Source organism: Hippocampus guttulatus, chromosome 2 (genome assembly GCF_054856545.1).
Source record: "Hippocampus guttulatus isolate MCC_2025c chromosome 2, RoL_Hgut_1.0, whole genome shotgun sequence".
Lineage (NCBI taxonomy): Eukaryota > Metazoa > Chordata > Actinopteri > Syngnathiformes > Syngnathidae > Hippocampus > Hippocampus guttulatus.
In genome coordinates this window covers 19,180,755-19,200,918 of record NC_141262.1, presented here as the reverse complement: position 1 = coordinate 19,200,918, position 20,164 = coordinate 19,180,755, and the positions used below count along the sequence as shown (strand labels likewise).

Below are 20,164 nucleotides of genomic sequence, written 5' to 3'. Positions count from 1 at the left end.
ATCATTTTATGTGGCCCGCAAAAGCAAATCAAAGATGTCAGCTTTCATGATGCTTGCTAAAATCTCCCAAAATTTCAAATTCTCATTTGTAATAAATAAGAGTGATACTGTCAGCATTTTCTTGTTACCAAACCCCTTATTACAGTCACTTTAACAAAAGGTGAATAATCCGTTATTCTTGACTTCTTCATATCGTTTCAGTCATTACGGCCCTCCAAGGGAAACTGTAACCAAAACCAGGCCCGCAACAAAAAATAGTTTGACACCCCTGATCTATGGCATTTTGCGTTAGCATTAAGCTAAGGAGACTTTCCTAAGGCAAAGCTACGCTTTGCTTTCCTATATAATGTACTGTTTTCGGCAAAACATGGCAAGGTCCTGCGTAGGGGAGGTGTGCCCTATGTAATACAGTACTGTATAATTAAAGATTACTTCACCTAAGATTGTTTGGAAAAAAATGCTACGCTATGATAGAACATATATGTTACATATTGAAATAAATAGTGGGTTTTTGAATTTTGAAACATCAATACATTTTTACACACAGTCCCTTTTGTTCTCACGTGTTGTATTTCATTCAAAGGTCTCATATTCAATTGTGGTACAAAATCACACCGTTTTGGTGGGACAATGCTGTTTTCATATAAATGTCAAGTATGCATGGTCTTTGTAACCAGTGACTTTTCACCCCCCCCCCAAAAAAAAATATTTTTTTCAATACAGTTGCTATCTTTTTTTTAATCGCGTTTTTTTACTGATCTCGATGGATCGTTGCTTGAGTTACCCCAAATCAAAACACATGGTTTGAAAGTAGTAAATAGTTAAGCATTGTGGCTCCGAAAAGGGGGGAAAAGAATGACAGAGGACATGACCTCTGTGGCAACTTTGGCCGCGTTCCCCTTTGGCGAGGGGCCCCATCCCCATGCATACATACATGCAACCCCCCTTTGACCTCTGCCGTGGGGCTACTCGTACCGCACTAGCACCTGTATTCAGTGCGCCTGCCTGCAGGTCCCGTTTTGGAGAGAAAAAAAGTTGCAATGCTCCAGCTTCCGCTGTGTGCGTCTCAAGGGCAAAAAGGGAAAACGAGCTGGCCAACCACAACAAATGAGCACTGACTGCTCTGCTCTGCTCCTAATACATTCTCCCCCCCACCACCACCTTTCCCGCCCCTTTTTTTTTTTTTACTTTTGAGCGGACAAACCTCACCACTTGTACTACAGTTGGACATGCCCGTTTCTTAGCATTATTGTTATTTTTAAAGAAGATTTCAAAGCGGTGGCGTGCTACGCGGCAGCGACAGCATGGGCGCAATGTGACCGAGCTTGGAGCGCCATATGCGGCACCGTGTTCCCACTCCCACCCGCCCCTTCTTCGTCATGCGGTGGATCACCGCACGATCCAGCATCCTCTTCAATAGATTTTAAAATCTTTTCCAGTCGACCTCTATGGAGGATTTGGCGATGGAAAGAAGACGACCTCTAAAATGAAAGCCAAACTTTCCTCAAGTCTCTTGATTATAAACACCATTTTGTGCCGATATGTTGGAGATTGGGAGGATTAAGAGAGGACTATCCACAAGAACATGAGAGTTGTACACCCCCGGATGAAGATGAAGATGCCACGGAGGATGGCGTTGCACGACCGAGAGGCTGGAGAGTGAACGCCGGCTTTGGTGCGTCTTTGCTCGGTCACGGAGAACACGGACACGCGCAAACACAGAAGGACAGACATCTTTGGATGTAAATGATCCAAAATTATTATTATTTGTAGTTGGCTGGCTCCATAGGACTCCCGTGGATACAATGGGGATTATGCTCCAAGTTATTCTAGGAATGTTTCAATTCCTGCTGCTCACCACAATCCCAACGTCCCACGCCAAGGTAACGTATGGATGTGTGTGTGTGTGTGTGTGTGTGCGCGCGTGCGTATGTGGACCATCTGACCTCTAAAGTGTCTTTACAAGCATGTGCTATACTTAATGTGTTTGATAGTCACGGTGTGTTTCAATCCTTTGTTTCTCTTTGCAAGTCATCCTGCTGCAGGTCAATGACCACCTGTCACCTTAACTTCATATCTATCTATCTATCTATCTATCTATCTATCTATCTATCTATCTATCTATCTATCTATCTATCATTATTATTATTCATCTACAGTGTATCTATTTCGATCGCCTGTCTATCGATGGTCATTGTATCTTATCTATCTGTCTAAAGATCTGTAGGTCTTAATCTGCACATATGTCTAGATAGCAGTTTCTAAAATGTCTACAAATAAATCTCTATGTGCATCCAGCTATCTGTTGATACAAATCTATACATCTATTGGTTAATCTATCATCTACAAATCTATACATCCGTCAGTATGTAGATATCTGTCGCTAAATCTACCTGTCTATAAATCAGTCTACAAGTCTGTCTACCTAGCCTTGTGTCTTTAGAAATCTATACATCTATCTGTGCCACTGTATTATTTGTGACTCGGTCTATAAATCTATATTGGTGTGACTACAAACTGGCTAGAAGTGTCTCGGGTACATATCTCTTGTCTACACAGAAAGCTATAATCTAGATATCTATATCTACCTACCAATTTATCCACGTGCCTATCTGTCAAAATGAAGTGTAGTTCATCTTGAAGCCATTATAAGAACTGAATACACGCCTCTTCTTGGCTTTGGTTTATGGTGTTAGTTTAGCTGTTCATTAAGTGGGTGCCAACAGACGATATTCCTTCATTTCCCCCCATTCGGTCAATAAAGATAACAATCTGTTTATCTAGCCACTCAGTGATAATATGTCATTGCCAAAAAAGTGCTGTTTCTGACAAGCCAAAAGTGGTTTTAATGAACAGGCTGTATTTTCAAATTTTTTAAAAACAGTTTCAAGACCATGGGTGGTGTTATCATTGTCGATTTAAATGCAGTGTATTTGTTATTTTGATGTTTTTTGTTTTGTTTTTTTAGATATTACGACCCGTGTCAGTCACTGGGTGATTGTAACACGTGAAGTCATCTTCACCTCACACTCACGAGCAAGCTGACAATGTGTTTTCTTTATTTATGTCTGGAGAACTCTATCAGGAACACTCAGTGCTGGGAGCCGCGCAGGGAGACGGGCCTGACTCTATACTGAATGTTTTACTCATTCATGACGCCAGACGCTACAAGGCTTGGCCTTGATTCTTTTTTAAATCCTTCCAAGACAGCTGCGTGGTCACTTGTTGCTAGGCAGAGTTCGTTGGGCTCATTTCCAACTGCCCCATTTGAAAAAAAAAATGTAGGTACTGTACGTTTTATCTGTACGTTCAAGTCGGTGCTGTTCCATTTCAGGACCTGCAGATGGGGGTAATGTACATTTAAAACAATCAAAATAAATCAGGAAGATAGGAAAGCGCCATCAGAATGCGTCGAATGATGCTAACAACTGCACTAGGTGCTTTTGTGTGATGACATTACTAGGCAGAGTTAACAGGACCCATTCCTGACTGCCCCCATTGGCCAATGAAGAAGAAAAGTTGGCCTCGTAGATGACGACAATTGGAACGGAATGCTAAAAAAACATGCTAACCACAGAGTGAGGCGCTTCTTTTACAAAGAGCCACCACTTGATCGCTCTCCGTGTACATTCAGGCTGATGCTGTTCCTCTTTAGGGCCTGTAGATGGTAATAATGTGCCTTTTAAACTGTCAAAACAAATCAAGAAGTCCAACATGTAAATTTTGAATGCTAAAAATGAGGCTAACAACAGCGCTGGCTGCTTCTAGCTGCCGCCTTTCCCTGGCCTGTCTGCGCTCCCGCTGCCTTACGTTCGTCTATGTGTGCCCTGCGATTGGATGGCACCCAGTTCAGGGTGTATTGCACTGAATGTCCAAGACAGCTGGCATAGGCTCCACCATGCCCGCGACCCTTGTGAGAATAGGCGGATTAGAAAAAAAATGGATGGATGGATGGATATACATAATTAGAAAATAATTACTGACAACAATAATGATAATGGTATTAATAACAGTAAATAGCTTAAATGGCAGATTTTCAGGGACCCACGCATCCTTAAATACATTAATAATAACTACAAAAAATAATTGAAAAAATATATGAATATTAATTCATGTGAACATAAATAATATGTAATAGAAATAATACAATAAACAAATGTGAATTTATAACATGAAAAAATGAAGACCGGTACTTAAATTAAAAGAAAGGCAAAATTCACTTTTTATAGATAATATTTTACCAGTCTGAGCGTGTCAACAAAATGTTTGTTTGCACTTGAACATGGTCACTTTGGTGGCAAATGGCTTTAAAAACGAACAAACAAACAAAAAAAAAACAGGAGTAGAGCTACATACTGTATTCATATTATGAATGTGTTTGACTTGCTTTTGGGGCCACAGAATGTCAGAGAAATGCGCACAAAGCTCAACATACTCATTTGAAGTTGTGTGCGTGTGTTTGTGACGTGTGTGCATCTGTGTGTGTATAAAGAGGGGTGGAACTGTTTAAAAGAGACCGACTGAACAAAGTCTACATTCCCTTGCGAGTGGCCTTGGTCTCACACACACACACACACACACACACACACACACACACACACACACACACACACACACACACACACACACACACACACACACACACACACACACACACGCACGCACACGCACACACACATACACAGGCAGTTATTGGACTTTTGTATTTTGTGTGTATTGTGGTCCCTTAAGATCCATTAAACCTGTATACTAAAATATGTGTCAGGTTAATAATTTTCCATCTTTCAATGAATGAAAGTCAATGTGACCCAAGTAGACGGACACACATTTTCGAAAGTCATTTTTCCCATGGGAAAATAATCTGTTGGATGGTCATATTTTTGCCCTCATAAACATGCATGTTATCATTCGTAAAAGCTATACGAACTTACAAATAAAGTAAACGCTGTTGATTTCGATTTCTATAAACGTAACTTGGAGACAAAAGTCAAAGGCGGATCTATAACAAGTGATGATGATGCGTGGTCAAAAATGACAAAAGTCGGAAAATGACAATGACGCCTAAATCACTTGCTTTTGTCTGGGTGTGCAGCTCCTCCTCAAACCTCCTCTTGCAAGCACAATGAATATATATTTAACTCCGTCAACCGTGCCACGCAATGTAAAACCCTTTTTGCAAGTCTTCAATTAGAAATGAATGAACTGCAATTGCCAAACTGGAATGGCAACCACTTGTAATCATTAACTTCATCATTAATATTGTTGGCCGCACGTTTACAGACTTAAATATGTATTCATTGTGCTCCTGAAAGGCGCTTCAAAGAGAAGCTTGAGACATAAGACTTTAAAAATGCAACATAAACCTAATTAAAGCTGCATTTTTGGATTGAAAAAATACTTTTTCTGTGAAGTGATCGAGTGATCTTTCGGCCACACAAGCTGCAGCTTGTGCCCTTGTAAAAATGTGTTTCTTGCCTATTGAACTCCTAATCCCAGTGGCACCGGCTCTCACTCTCTGCCCCTCATGAGAGACTTTGCAGTGGGTGGGTGGGCGAAGGGGGCAAAAGTAGCAACTCCAGATCAGCAACACTACCAAACTTTTCCACAACAAATATTTTTCGTCATGTCAGCTCATCTAATGACAGACACATTTAAGGCGGGAGGCCCCGATCTGGCGGCCTCCATCCTTTGATTTTGGTCATAACTTACTTCTCATGTTCAAAAGGGGCCGCGGGGCAAAATAAACGGCGCTATCTAACAGGAAATTCTTTCATCATTCGAAGACTCCTTTTAAAACACCAGCACACTCCACATTGCCTGAAGTACACTTTATTTCAGAGCAGTTCAAATGAGTGCTGTTGATTGACAGGTCTGAATTATTGGAGAAATCAGGTGACGGAAAGCTGTGTGGGTAAATAACGACAAGAGGACGATGTATGGTTATGTGCTGTATACCTTTGTTCACTTTCTTGGAGTGTGTTTTTTATTCATCTTTAAAGCAGTTGAAATCATAGTAATGTGTTTTGGTTGATGGCAATGATGATCAATATCATTTTTGTGACCTGGATCCCATCCCAGCTGACTTAGTATAGGCGTCGAACACACTGGCCTGGTCGCCAGTCAATCTCAGGGCACGTGTCATGAAAAGTCTACTAGAACATCAGAAATTTATTTAGGGTCAATTAGCGTTTTTTTTTTTTTTAATTGTGGCCAGTGTTAACACAGTCACAAACCCAGTTATAAGTAGGTGTGCACACTTATGCAACCTCATTATCGCAGCTTTCGCTCTTGAATTTTTTAAAAATTAAATTGGTATGGTGGAAAAAATTTCTGAAATTATATGTCTAGTTGTAATTTCTTAATTTCATAAAAATGGTCATTTAAACAGAGGTGTGTAGACTTTTTCTATTCACTGTACCGCTCACTGACATTAGCCAAATATCAACTGATATGATTTCGACGTGTCACGTGAATCACTCACTTGCATATTGAGTTAATCTTTTTAGCTCTTTTGGTTAGCACATTTAAGCCTGTCAAACTGCATCATCTGATGCAGGAATCATCCATCCAAATTTATATAAAACTCATGTGCATTAGGAACAGAGCTGAACTGGAGCCTATCACAGCTTACGTTGACGAGAGGTTTGCTGGGCACAAAACAGTCAGGAAAAGCCTACTGAAACAGCTAAAATGTATTTGGGGTTAATCAGAGGCACTTTAAACTGTGGCAGTTGTGTGCGAACTCCCAGTTAGCATGAGGCTGAATAGGTTTGGTACTGGGTTAGGTACTGTACACAGTCATATTCCCAATTAATAGAGGGTGTGTACACTTATGCAACCAGATGATCTCAGTTGTTTACCAATACTTTTATTTCCTCTTCTCAAAACGACCTCTTTGACTTTTTTCTCACCCTCTCTCTCTCTCACCCACCAGCTGGCTCACTGGCATCCAACTGACACGTCCAAATCTAGAGAAGGTCGAGAAGGTAAGTTGCCCCTTCCAGACAAAGTTATCCGCCATTATCCACTCTGTGGTGTAGCTGAGACTTGCGTTCTCACTCAGTGCGACGGTGGTTGGAGGTGTACTCCCGCAGTGGTTGCGAGCCCCGAGAGACCTTGGTGGAGGTCTGGCGGGAGTTGCCGGGGGAAACGCACCACCTTTTCGTGCCCTCCTGTGTAGCGGTGAGGAGGTGCGGTGGATGCTGCGCCGACGAGGCCATGGAGTGCGTGCCCTCGCTCACGCACAAGCTCACCATGGAGGTACACACGCGCACGCACACCAATGTTCAACACATCCATGTTGTGAGATGGAAAGCTGGCCTTCATGTATTTTGTTTTGTGTGTGTGTGTGTGTGTGTGTGTGTGTGTAGCTGATGAGGACTTCCTTTATGAAACATGAGCTGATTCAGCTGACTTTTGTGGAACACAGCCAGTGTGAGTGCAGGTAAGAAACACACACACACACACACACACACTTTTTTTTTGAATGATTCACTGGTGTAGGTACCCGAATCAATCCAAATCTAAACGATATCGATGCCAATATGAGTACTGATATTGATGGATACCAGTGTAATGAGATGGTTAGTTTGGTTTCAGTTCAAAAATTTTGTACTGTATTTTAACTGTTTAGTTTTTCAGTTTCTAAGCCATTAAAGAACTGTGTTGAATATTTTTATTCCTAATGATAAATTTTTGCTTAGGTTTTTTTGTGTAGGAAAATGAAGTTGATTTTTAAAAAAATAATTTCAGAAAATAACCCGAAAGACAATCACCCAATGATTTAAATTGTATTGGAAGTTCTGTATTGTACTTTCTGAACCCCGACAATATTTTGTTCAGTATGCTTCAGAAAAAAATCTAGACATGATTGCTAATAGGGAAAATTAATTTGTGTTACTGTTCTATTGTGTCTGAACAAAAAATGTCTTATCGTGATTATACGTAATTTATGTTTACCAAACAAACGTTGCCCAAATTCTCACCTAGGAGAAGAACAATGAAAAGGTTATGAAATTTGACGTTGTAGCTCCTCTTACTACAGCACAATGAATACATATTTAAGTCCATCAACTGCATCATATCGTTTTGCAGGTTAAAAGAACAGCTCCGGCTGACACCAACGACAAGGTATCGTCATTTGCTCTATTTTGGACTTTTTATATCATCAACAATATTTTGAGCTCTGTTGGTAGTCTTCACAATGTATCTCAGAAAACAATATTACGATCTGAAAATAAAATACGTGCAAGTTTAATCATATGAACGCATTCCTTGTCTGAGGAGCAAAGCGTGTTTAGATTTGGAAACAGCCTGCAGCCTAAAAAGACTGTCATATTTACATCGCCCCGCTTCCTGTTTGGATACGGACGTAAATACAGAGTTCCAATCTATTAGTGTGTGCTGTATGTGTGTATACGTTTGTTTAATGACGCAGTAAGGTTTTATGCGCGTGGGTGCTTTGGCTATACAATGACTAGACCAACCTGCACGATGTCATACATCTGTAACAACGTGTACAAGTTCAACCTGTGTTTGAAATTTGTTCCTCCTGTGTAATGTCCCTCATCGAGTTAGCATCTGCGTGACTCCCTCCCAGCATCCCCTGGGGCGACCCGCATCCTGTTGTCACCATAGTAATGATTTTTATCTGGCCCGCCATGTGCGCACACTCACTGGTAATGATGGAGCACAGTCACGCATCCGCCCCGCCGTCGTCATCGTCCTTGTGCGTCTATTAAATGGACGACAACAACACGGGACATTAGGAACCTGATGATGTGCCAGCCGTGCAGCTAAATGAGGCCATCATAATTTGAGCTTGTTAAAAAGAAAGAGGCCAAGAATACATTTTGAAGGCGGTGGATGTTTAGATTTTCAACCATGTGAATCCGTTACAGGACATTTTAATATTCTAAACATTCATACCAGTGTAAAAAAAAAAAAAAAGCGGTTTTGTATTTACATACATAGGCTGTTTTGTGTGTGTGTGTGTGTGGGGGGGGGGGGGGGGTTACATTCTTAAGGGTCAAGATTAAAAATAAGTTAACCATCATTCATATTGAGATTACCACATGTATGTTCTTTTTTTTTTAAACATTCTTGACAGTCATACATGACGAGGACAACATGATTAAGTGTGAGCCTAGTGCTCTTGTATTGCATATGTGTTTTACTGGAGATGAGCAACGCAGCACATTTTGGTTGAATGTTGAAGTGATACCTGACTCGGTAGAACTCCTAAACGCATCTCAACTCAGTTCCATTTAAAGCGCATTTTAAAAACAGCTGCAGTTGATATAAAGTACATAAATGAAAATCAGACATTGCAGAAGATGATTTCAAAACAATAAAATTAAATAGGAAACTATGTATTTCGAGGCAGGTTTTTAAAATGAGCAGCCAAGGATTTGATCTTAAGTACGCATCAGGAGGACATTCCATAATTTGGGACCAGCGAAAGAATTAGCCGTTTCCCCTCTGAGGTACCGCTTGGACTTCAGAACCTCCAGGAACTGCCAGTCAGCTGACCTGAGGCACCCAGCAAGAGTGTAAGGTTGAATGAAGCAGCACAGGGAGCAAAAACAATATCAAAATGTATTTTTTTTTAAAAATGGATAGCGAGCAGAATCTTAAAATGAACTAGGAGAGGTAAACCAGAATAGCAGACATGCGCTCCAACTTACATATCCCAGTTAAGAGGCAATCAGTAGCATTTTGAACCAAATCAGGACATTTGAGAGGAGACTGATTGATTCTAAAGTGCATAACACCCATCCATTATTTTCGGATCTGCTCAATATGATTAATAAACTGGAAAAATAAAATCAAATGTAGCGTGGTTCTGTCACAATAATTGTCAGCATCTCTGCCTTCAAAATGTTCCTGAAATAACCCAAGAAATCAAAACTTTTCAATTGAGGCCTTTTTGTTTTTTTTACTGGCAAAATAAACAACATGGGGTCCTGTCTCTGTTACTATAACTAAGAATTTTCTCATCTTTTGTCATTTTCAGGCCCTATCACGAGCCAACAAGAGTCAAGAAAAAGGGCAGAGGAAGTAAGACAGTTGGAGGCATCCGAAATGCGTAGGTTCAGATCATATATCCATCATTCCATCCATTTTCTGTCGCCGATCACAGATGACTTTCGGGTGAGAGGTGGAGTGTATCAGGCACTGGTTGCTGTACAATCGCAGGGCACAAATAGCACCCCTAAGTACAAGTTAGAAACTTCAATGGTGCTAACGTGCATGTCTTTGGAATGTAGGTACCCGGAGAAAACTTTTACCCTCAAGATTTGAACCCAGACACCAAGAAGTGTGAGGCAGACATGCTAACCTCTCGTCCATCTTCATCCAAACGTCACTCTATTTCATTTCAAATATTTTCCCTTTGGGATGGAGTTTTTATATGCAGCGCGTATTCAAACAGCTCCCCTTTGCGTGTGTTTGGATGAGGGGTTATCTGGTCTTCGTTATTTGACACAGTTATTTGGACTATTTCTTTTGCAGCCGCATTAGTCAAGGTCTGACACACACACCCACACACAATCACACGCATGCACACACAAGTTCGCTCACCTCTGTGTGATACTCGCGACTCAAAGAGATCTTTGTGGTCGCGAATATACAGTCGGGATGAACAGAATGTGTCTTTGTGGCCCACATTTAACACTCCACAGCACCCCGGGCGGTTCAAAGGAGGACAATAAATAACAGCGGAAAATGGAGGATGATATTAGTTTTGTTTATTTGTCAAGGACTATGTATGGAAAATATGAAATAAAGTCACTGACGGTCCCTGTGGCAAGTAGGAAAGAAAATGGAGAAAATAGTAGCAAAGTTAAGTTGAAAGGGATTTGGTATTTCAAACCTGATATGTATATACTGTATGACACATTCATACTCACATGAAGTATATTAGTATATTCACTCACATCCAGATTACATTAGTCACACCTCAATACAGTAGCGTTCCCCCACTATATCACGGTTCCGCTGTATCGCAGAAATCCGCGATTTACAGCAATTTTGGGAAAGATGAGCTGCAGATGCCACCTTGTGAACGCTGAGAGAACAACCACGCAGGAGCTGCTGTCGGCCACAGCTCCCACCTAGACCTTCACGCGCATACTCGCTGACGTCATGCGCCTCCCATCAGGCCCCTCCTCTTAAAGTCACATGTACACAACAATACTTACATAAACGGGCATTCAACGTACTAATATCAAGTATATTAGTCGCATAGGAAATGCAAATACAGTAAATACCTTGCTTTTCGACCATAATTCGTTCCAGAAGACCGTTCGAAATCTGGAACTATTTTATTAGCCCATGATTAGGGGCTAATACACTATGCAGAAATAACATAAAAACAGTCAGATTTGCGTAAATCACAACAAACACGTCTGCTCACAATGAACGCTACACTTCCTCGTGTCCTCGTGTAAGGAAGCCGAGAGGAGTCGAGTGGCGTATTCGGGTTTGCTCAGTTTGGTCGAAAACTGGTTTTCGGTCGTATTCCGAGACGTAAAAATCTTGAATTTTCTGGTCATAATTTGATTTAGTCGATAACAGAGACGTTCGAAAACCGAAGTTTGACTATCAGGTGGATCGAAGGAATCAGAGCTGATAATCGTAACAGGTAGATAAACACGGTACAAAAACAAACAAAGCGCTTCTGACAAGTACTTTGAAGAAAGAAAGACAAACAACCCCACATAAATTTCTTCTAACAGGTAGGGATAATAGCAATTAAAGTTCTAACCAGTGAGAAAGGAGGACAATAAGGAGGAATACTGGGAAAATGTCAGAGCTTACAAAAAATAGTGTGCTTTCGAGTAAGACAGCAAACAGTAGCTCCCAGGGGAAAAAAACACGGTGAAGAGCGAACTGACAGAAAAAAGAAAAACGCAAATATAATCAGTAGATCATGTCATGATGGTCTTCGATTAAGTGGGTAACCTGTTCCATCCTTATATGGAGTTCTACAAGCACACAGTATAAACGGTATGTATAGTCTTTCGTGACTGAATGTGCGATCGCAGCTCGACGGTGTGAAGTGTGTGGGAAGCCACCAAGTACGATGAAAACCTTGTAGCACTGTGGCACGAGATTGACATGTGTGTTTAGCACCATGATTCCCATGACGGCATCTAGACCGTTTGGAGGGATAAAAGAATTAGCACACCTTTTGGCGGTCACTCATATCCGGGCCCCAGGGGGTCAGAGGGGGCTCCGTTTTGGGTGTGATGTCCCCTCAGAACCCATCCATCACCTCCAACGGGCTTTATTCGAGCTCTAGCAGGGGTGAAATCTGTGTAATTTGCTCCCGAATGCCACCTTCTCTGTCGGTGCCAGCGGCAGGCGTGGTCACCGCGGCCCTGGACAAAGATGGCCTCTCTCTGCCTCATTAAGTATCTTCATTATCCGCCAGCCTCCTGGGAAGACGCAAATGGAGACACTTTTCTCATCGACCAGACTGGAAACTATGACTACTGAGGGGATGAGCACGAGAAGGAAACAGGATTCATGGCAAAGATTTCACTGTAGATGTTTCATTTTTAGCCGCAGGAAGAATCAGGGCCTGGAAAGCGCTAAACAGTTTGACAGACAGGGAATTTCAAAAGTCACAATACACTTCCTTTTAAATATTTCGTTTCAGTTATTCTTTGAAAAGATACGAGATGCATCAGTGTCTGACAGCTTACGTTTTAGCAAAATTGCCTCCTGGGAAGAAGATTTTCTGTCCCCGACTGCAGTTCAGCTCCAGTTTGAGAACCTGCACCCTGCTCCAATGCGCGGTACAGGTTTCTCGAAAAAGGCTCTGTTTTTGATAAACCACCCAGATGAGAACACCAAACTCTTAGATCTTTTGTGTGAACTGTGAAACTCGGCATCAACAAAAGCTTGATTTGGCAGATGATGCCAAGAGCGACTTCAGGTTGTTCTGTATTGTAATCTTCCGCTCGAACCCTTTGAACAACCTGACGGGCAAAGCCCTCCGAAGCATCTGCTGATTCGCGCTTTTGTTGATGCTGAATTCCAGTGCAGCCAGCCAGCTAGATGTTTCCTGGCTTTGTGCCCTGCTCTAGGAGTTTGGGGTTTTCATCACGGGTGGTAGCAACCCTTCCACTGCGTCGTTGGACAAGAACAAATCCTGTCATGAGAAACTTGCCATGGATAGCATAAATTGTACTACTCGTTGGAGCAGTGTGACGGCCCTGAACTCAATGGATGTGGGAATAATATGTTTACAAAGACTGCAAAGCCTTAATGATCAAATGCAAATGGCAAGGATACCTGAAACCAAATAGGAAAACGGAAGTGCCTAGGGAAATTTAGGACACTATTGGGAGTCACCTCCCTCGGTGTAAGTCATAAGTCAGTTTCAAGTCTCAAACTCCAGTCCCGCTGCATTTCAAGCAACTTGAGTCAAAACATTACTTGTAAGAAGACCTTGCAGAAAGTGTTAATCCAAAGTCTGCATTATTATCTTTGTTAAGGTAGAATACTGATACAATTCCATTTGCGTGCAGCATAACAGCTAAATGCTGCTTCACCATGTTTGCTTTGAAGCCTGGCCTCCACTAATTGACCCGAGTCCGCTGACCTTCCATTAGCCTTTCTTTACTACTAATCTAATCATTCAACTGTTTTTTGTCCTCCACAGGACTCCCGTTTTCTCCTTTCCCCCCACCAGCTCTCCTCCTCCGCCGACTTTGCGGCCATCTTGTCGGCCGTGCAGAGGCAGAAAGTGGACGCTGGATGCGGCCTCATGTCGATGTCTCTGCAGAATCACTGCTGAGAGCTGCCACCGAAAGCACCGGCAACTCGACCCGCATCGCTGCAGGTTGGTGCAAACTGCAGACACATGTGCAATGAGCCGCCGGCTGTTTGTTGTTCAGTATTTTCTTTTTTTTTTCCTGCCAATCCAAAAAGGAAGAAACAGCCACCCACTCTAGAGCTTGAATGTGCAATCCTGTGATTAGGAGGATGATACTCTAAAAACTGCACAAATCAGGCTCGGTAGCATATTTGCTCTGCACATGTAGTCCCTTGAATATGAAAGATCTTCACTAGCTGCCAAGTCATGTATGGGGAAACTCAGCATTTAAATCAGCCCTACTGTTGAGCCACAGTTGGGCAAAAATTCTGAATGGCAAACTCACAGGCACATTTTTGGGAAATAATTCGAGAAAGATTTATATTGCTGTCACTGTGTGGACAATTTCATCAAGCGATCAAGAATGCGCAAGTTTTTAGAAGCTAAACATTGTTAAACGTTTTGTTAAAAGTTTTGCAGCCACTCAAACTCATAATCAAACTCATTGCAGGTCTGCTTACCTTTTGGCTTTGGCATAATGGAAGGGGCAATAATAATAATCTACACAAGAGTGCCTCTGAATCGATTGATTGTTTCAGACAGTGTACGCCGGGGGCTACTTGAAAGTACTACGGGATCTTCATCTTCTTACCCCGGAAGTCGGAAAGTCTTGCTCACAAAAGCAGGCTAATGACGAAAGATTTGTACGGTCGATTGATTCCACACTTTAAAAGCAAACTTCAGATTTTTTTTTCTTCTGTGTTCACTTTCAGGTGTGATGCCATGAGGACTTGACACATTCCCCTTCTCACCTCGTCCTCTCCACCCAAACCCGCCCAAAGGAAGTATTATTAGCACACAGCCTGTATTAGCTTTTTCAAGTTAAGCCACCACTGTAGCACTCTACATGTACATCATATGTGTGTGTGTGTGTATGTCTCCACATGTACAGTACATAACGTGCACAGACACGTCCGTTCACTGAACACCTCATACAAGCGCAGGGACCACAGCGCTGATTTATGATTTATGGATAAACATTCCCCAGTAGACTACGGCTTTGCAGTTGCTTGGACACCGTTGGGACTATCATGGATGAAGTGGACCTCTTGAAACACTGAGACAGATTTTTTTCAGCTTCCCATTGGGGCCAACGCTTATGTGGAGAGTTAAAAACAAAAACAAAAAACCTGCAATCAGATAAAAGGTGCAAACACAGTCAGGCATGGCGGACAGGACATAGTATACGCACATGCAATGGCACAGCCTATGTGTGTGTTTGGACCTATCGTGGTGCTGAATGTATCTGTGTGGTCTGGCTCTGAAAGACTCCAGATGGGTTATCCCTCGCCTAAAGCATATGAGCACGGGCGAGCCTTTTGCAGCATTTGTTTTAATTTGGGCCCTTTTGTCTCTTGTCTTTTCCATCGGATTGAAAGCGGACGCCTTTCGCCTCGCTTTGCCTCGCTTTTAGGCAGTGAGAAGAATGACAATAATGAGGTCTGGCGTCTGTCCACTGCTTTGCACAACACACACACACACATACACACACACACACACACAGACACACACACATACACACGCACACACACAGTCCCAGTGAAAGCAGCAGCGCAAATAGCACATATACACATACAATGTGAAACGAATGCAGGAAGCCATAAGCTTTTTTTGTGTTTTCTATATATTACATGATTTTTTTAATTAAACTAGCCTCGATATTATGCATTATTATAATTTTATCACATTGCTTGAATGTCCCGTTGTGTTTGTCCACAATCTGTCTGCATAAAAAGTCACGCCGGGTGGCCCAAATGTCTTGAGTCCAAATGGATATGTCTCACTCACTCAAACCACAAAAGAGCAGCAATCGGTATACATTAAAATAAGTTAATCACACAAAAAAAGCATTGAAAGGAAAAGGTGGGATCATGTCTTGTTCAGGGTTTAACAGACCCCCGTTTACGGATGTTCTTTAGTATAAAAAGGACAAAGGAGGCCCCAAACGGGTTGTCAGTCAATGTGACAGGCCAAAGCTGGAGCTCTATACACGTCACGCTCCGAAATCCGCAGCCGTATTGACGTGACGGACCAAAAGGCGGAGCTGTGTAGATTTTACGGACTAAAAGTCGGAGTTGTATTGAAATGACGGTCCAACAGCCGGAGCCAGATTGTTGTGACAGACCAAAACAGAAACCGTATAGACATGACAGACCATGACCGACGCTGTACTTGACGGTCAAAACCCAGACTCGATTAATATGATGGGCCAAAAGTGGAGCCGTATGGATGTTATGAACCAAAAGTATCGAGTGCTGATTTTTTTTTTTTTAAACAGGAACGTTTTTGTAGTCACAGTTTAGCCCTTTGCCTTCATTGAAAGTGTGTACACAACCTAGCCTTAGGCTTCATGTGCACTCCGCCGTAAATGAATGACTGGGACTGCCTCAAGTAAAGACAAACTGCATGACAAATACCATATTTATACCTTTATGTCAAGTTAAAATCTCTGTCATTGCATCAATCACTACCTCTTTATCAGAACACATTAGTAACCTAACATTACATTCTTATCTTAACGCTTTTGCAAGTGTATTTATTACTAAGTACATGTTGGGGTTTTTTTGTGTTTTTGGCTAACCTGACACCATGTGTTACGGAGGCCCCAAATATGAGATGGGGATTTTTTTTCTTGGCCACAAAATAATGCAACATGCATACATTATGCCTATTTTGCGGCAAAAATATAATAATTTGTGGCCATGAAATACGGTCAATATAGTCTGCACATGAAATACTAAATTTTAAGCAAATGGACCGCACATTCGCTACGAATAGCAATGCAGCTATTTGAGGCTAAGCTAGCTATATCAATTTGGAGGAGAGTGTTCGGAAATACACTGATACGCTAACACCACACTGAGACTGGGTGCGTTCAGAGAGGTGGAGAGTACTCCCCTCCCATCAATTTGAGAACACAGCATACTTGCTAAGCCATAGGAGCTTGTGCTTGAACTGTCTGACGCTCTGGGCGCTCCGTGTCCCCAGTTGAAGCAGTTAATGCGCGCTCTGGCACTCCTTTTTTGGTGCACTCTGAATAACCGAACTGAACATTCGAACAATGCTCTGAGTTTCTGATTGGCTGGATTAAAGCATTGCACGCTTGGAGCATATTTTCGAGCGCACCCTAGATTTTCATCGTGCTTTTAAAATTTCGGTTTGACCTTTATTTTGCTGGTATTTTAAACTTCTATTGTTTTCCCATTATAATAAGACCGATCAGACCTATCAGAATGAGGCTAATGGTTTAGCTTTACTTTTGACTGAGTTAGCTGTAGCAGTACAAAAAAAAAAAAGATTTTGATATTCCTTTAAAATTCTGGTTTAACCTTTATTTTTCAGATATTTGCAATGTTTGTGTTCCCATTAAATTCCTAGGGGCTAGGGTTTAGCTGTTTGCTCGCTGTACAGCACTGCTATATGCTATGCTAGTGGTCACACTCATCATTCCACATTAGAGTTGCTGAACTCATTTACCACTTTGAATCCTTTCTAAATTATAATTGGTTAATATTTTAGAAATGTTTGGCCCCTGAATATCCAGAATGAGACCGGCTGTTTAACTTTGCTTTATTCTAAGCTGGCTATAACATCTTGAAGGCTTTAGACTTTTATATTGCTCTTAAAATGCTGGTTCAACTTTTGTTTTGCGGCTATTTGAGGCTGATTGTTCTCCCACTAAATCCACAGAATGAGGCTGGATAGCTGTAGCAAAACTGGAGTTGCTTTAATTTTTTTCCCTTAACAAAAAATAAAATAAAATGACACATACAGCTTCCTCACTTACACTTTAGCGCAACAAAGCCATATAGGCTCATGTGATAATAAAAGGTTTGTACTCGATAGGTTTTCGTTCTATACAGCTCAATATCCGTCCATCCAGATTGCACTGTAGCAAAAAGCACATACAGTAGACAGTAAATGCTATCCTTGCAGAAAAACCACACACAACAAAAACATTCCAGTGGAAGGAGACGAGGTGCTGAGCTCTCAGGAACGCCAGTGGGGGTAGGGCATTTAGAAGTCTGGATGTTACTTGTTCATGTCTACAAATGTTATTTTAATACTAAATCCAAGCAGGAACAAACATGTTTGACATTTGGGCATCACAACAGCTTGCTCTATTCCAATAATGTCTGTATTTGTGTGCTTTGCATCTGCACAGTTGACTGTAAAGATCCCTTTGTCCAAATTATGTAGTGATGAACCTTACTAAACGTATATGACGTTTTATAGCCTCTTGTCTATGACATAGTGCATTCCGTAGCGCAGGGGTTCTCAAACTTTTTGGGTCCGAGGACCCCTTAGAGGGGACATTTCCCCCCCCCCCCCTTCATAATCCAAACACTAATTAAACATAAGTAGCAGGAATTGAAATATCCTAATTAAATATAACAGGAGGGAGATGATTTTAACAAGCTAATGCACTTTGAGTTGCATTTTATTTGATGTATGAGAAGTGCTTTATAAATAAAGTTTGATTGATTGAGTGAGAATGCCACAGGAATTTTAAAAGTTGCCTATCGTAATGTTCCCCCAATTTATTATTATATTTTCTTTCCAGATGTTTTGGGGGAATGTCATGAAAATAAAGTTCTAGTTCATTAAGGAAAAAAAATGTAGTACTCTATACAAGAACATATTTTGTTGGGATTAAAAGACATCATTTTGTAAGGATAGTTGTATGTCTCAAAAGAAAGCAAAAATACTTAGATATTAAAGTAAGCATTTAATAAAGGAAGTCATACTTTTTCAAAGGAAGTTAAAAAAACAACTACCGGTACTCATTTTATCTGGAAAATATGCCTTTGTTCTAAAAAACAAAAATAGGGCTATAATCTTGAAAAAAAGTGTCTTTTTCTAGAAAAAAAGCAGGACATCTTTTGTTCTTAAAAAATGTCTTTATTCATTCAGGGATGTCAAGTTTGATTTTTTTTTTCCTAATTGGCCCAAAGCTAAGGTATGAAGAAGTAATCACTTTTTTATGTTTCACTTTACCGGCGCGCCTGTATGTCATGCATTTTGTTGAATAATATGAGATTAATCATTTATTGCAAATTACTTTTCGGACACTCAAATGACAGCTCACAGACCCTCGTGGGGCCGGACACCCAAGTTTGAGAACCACTGCTTTAGCCATGTGTTGTGATTGCCGCTGCAGATACATTGTACTACTGTAGCCTGAACAACTCTTTTTTGCTGCTATACCATTTGTGCCCTTTAAAAATGTCCTTGTAGAAAAACAAGACAGGTTTATGTCATACTAGTCGAAATCATCAACTCCATGTCCTCATATACAGTATACTGCATCCAATGTATTGGAAGTGATACAACCATCATGTTACAGATGTTATTAAACGTCTTATTTTTCATACAAAGCTCTGGTGTTTGTCTCGTTTTACGGTGATGAAAGGCAAACAGGATTATTTTCATGACATCGTCACCCTGTGAGTTGGTGACAGGGAATCGTGTGCGTGTGTGTGAGTGTGTGTGTTTTGAGACACAATATTGTTCCCTCTCTGCACCTGATCTGTTCTGCTGAGTCAGAAGCTGCTCGAGGACAAGCTGAAGACTGTTACTGCCAATAAGGACAGAAGCAAAATAGTTCAACTTGATTGACGCTTTATATGACGCTTTTGTTCTTTGTTCATTTTCCCTTCCCTATTATTATTAATGACCAAGTTGACAAGTGACGTTAGAGAGAGGAGAGTAGCGTACCTGCCAACCTATCTGTCTGTCTGCATGGAAGGGCACCATTCCAGTACTGTACTATATATAGCTACTGGATGAGGGAGACAGAGAGTGAAAGGGACAGAGTGAGTCATCCATCATGGTAGAGAAAAAAGAAGTCTCCATATCTTCCTTTTTTAAACCCAGCCTTGCACTGTTTTAAAACCAATTAAATGATATAATCATCACATAGACAGGGAAATAAATATTTGATCTGATGCTGAATTTTCTCAGGCCACATGAACAATCTTGGATGGTGGTTTACTGCAGTGTTTCCCAACCTTTACAAAGCAAGTATATGCAGTGGATACAAAAAGTCTTCACACCCTTGTTCAAATGCTAGGTTTTGGTAATAGCCTGTCCCATTTCATTGAATTTTTAAGAATATTTCTTCGGGAGAAAAAGTACACAAAAAACAAACAAACAACAACAAACAGAAATAAGGTGGTTGCACAAGTGCGCACACCGTTTTAAAACTGGGATGTGGCTGTGTTTAGAATTAACAAATCACATTCAAACTCATGTCCAATGGGAATCAGCACACACCTG

The 20,164-nt window shown here is 41.2% G+C and overlaps 1 protein-coding gene across 1 annotated transcript; it reads left to right on the top strand.

Annotated features, from left to right (window-relative positions):
- Nucleotides 1–1,107: 1,107 nt before the first annotated feature.
- vegfba (vascular endothelial growth factor Ba) lies at nt 1,108–19,253 on the top strand. The gene is made up of 8 exons (XM_086100795.1): nt 1,108–1,883; nt 6,935–6,986; nt 7,064–7,260; nt 7,371–7,444; nt 8,095–8,130; nt 10,016–10,087; nt 13,673–13,852; nt 14,599–19,253. Exons 1-8 carry the CDS (start codon nt 1,806–1,808, stop codon nt 14,618–14,620), a joined length of 711 nt encoding a protein of 236 aa, XP_085956921.1. The 5' UTR covers nt 1,108–1,805; the 3' UTR covers nt 14,621–19,253.
- The last annotated feature ends 911 nt before the right edge of the window (nt 19,254–20,164 follow it).

What these genes read in the sequence shown, in the direction of transcription:
- vegfba (XM_086100795.1), top strand. Translation starts at nt 1,806, where the DNA reads ATGGGGATTATGCTCCAAGTTATTCTAGGAATGTTTCAATTCCTGCTG. An exon ending in ATCTAGAGAAGGTCGAGAAG is followed by an intron (nt 6,987 to 7,063) that starts GTAAGTTGCCCC and finishes GTTCTCACTCAG; the next exon opens with TGCGACGGTGGTTGGAGGTG. An exon ending in CGGCTGACACCAACGACAAG is followed by an intron (nt 8,131 to 10,015) that starts GTATCGTCATTT and finishes TGTCATTTTCAG; the next exon opens with GCCCTATCACGAGCCAACAA.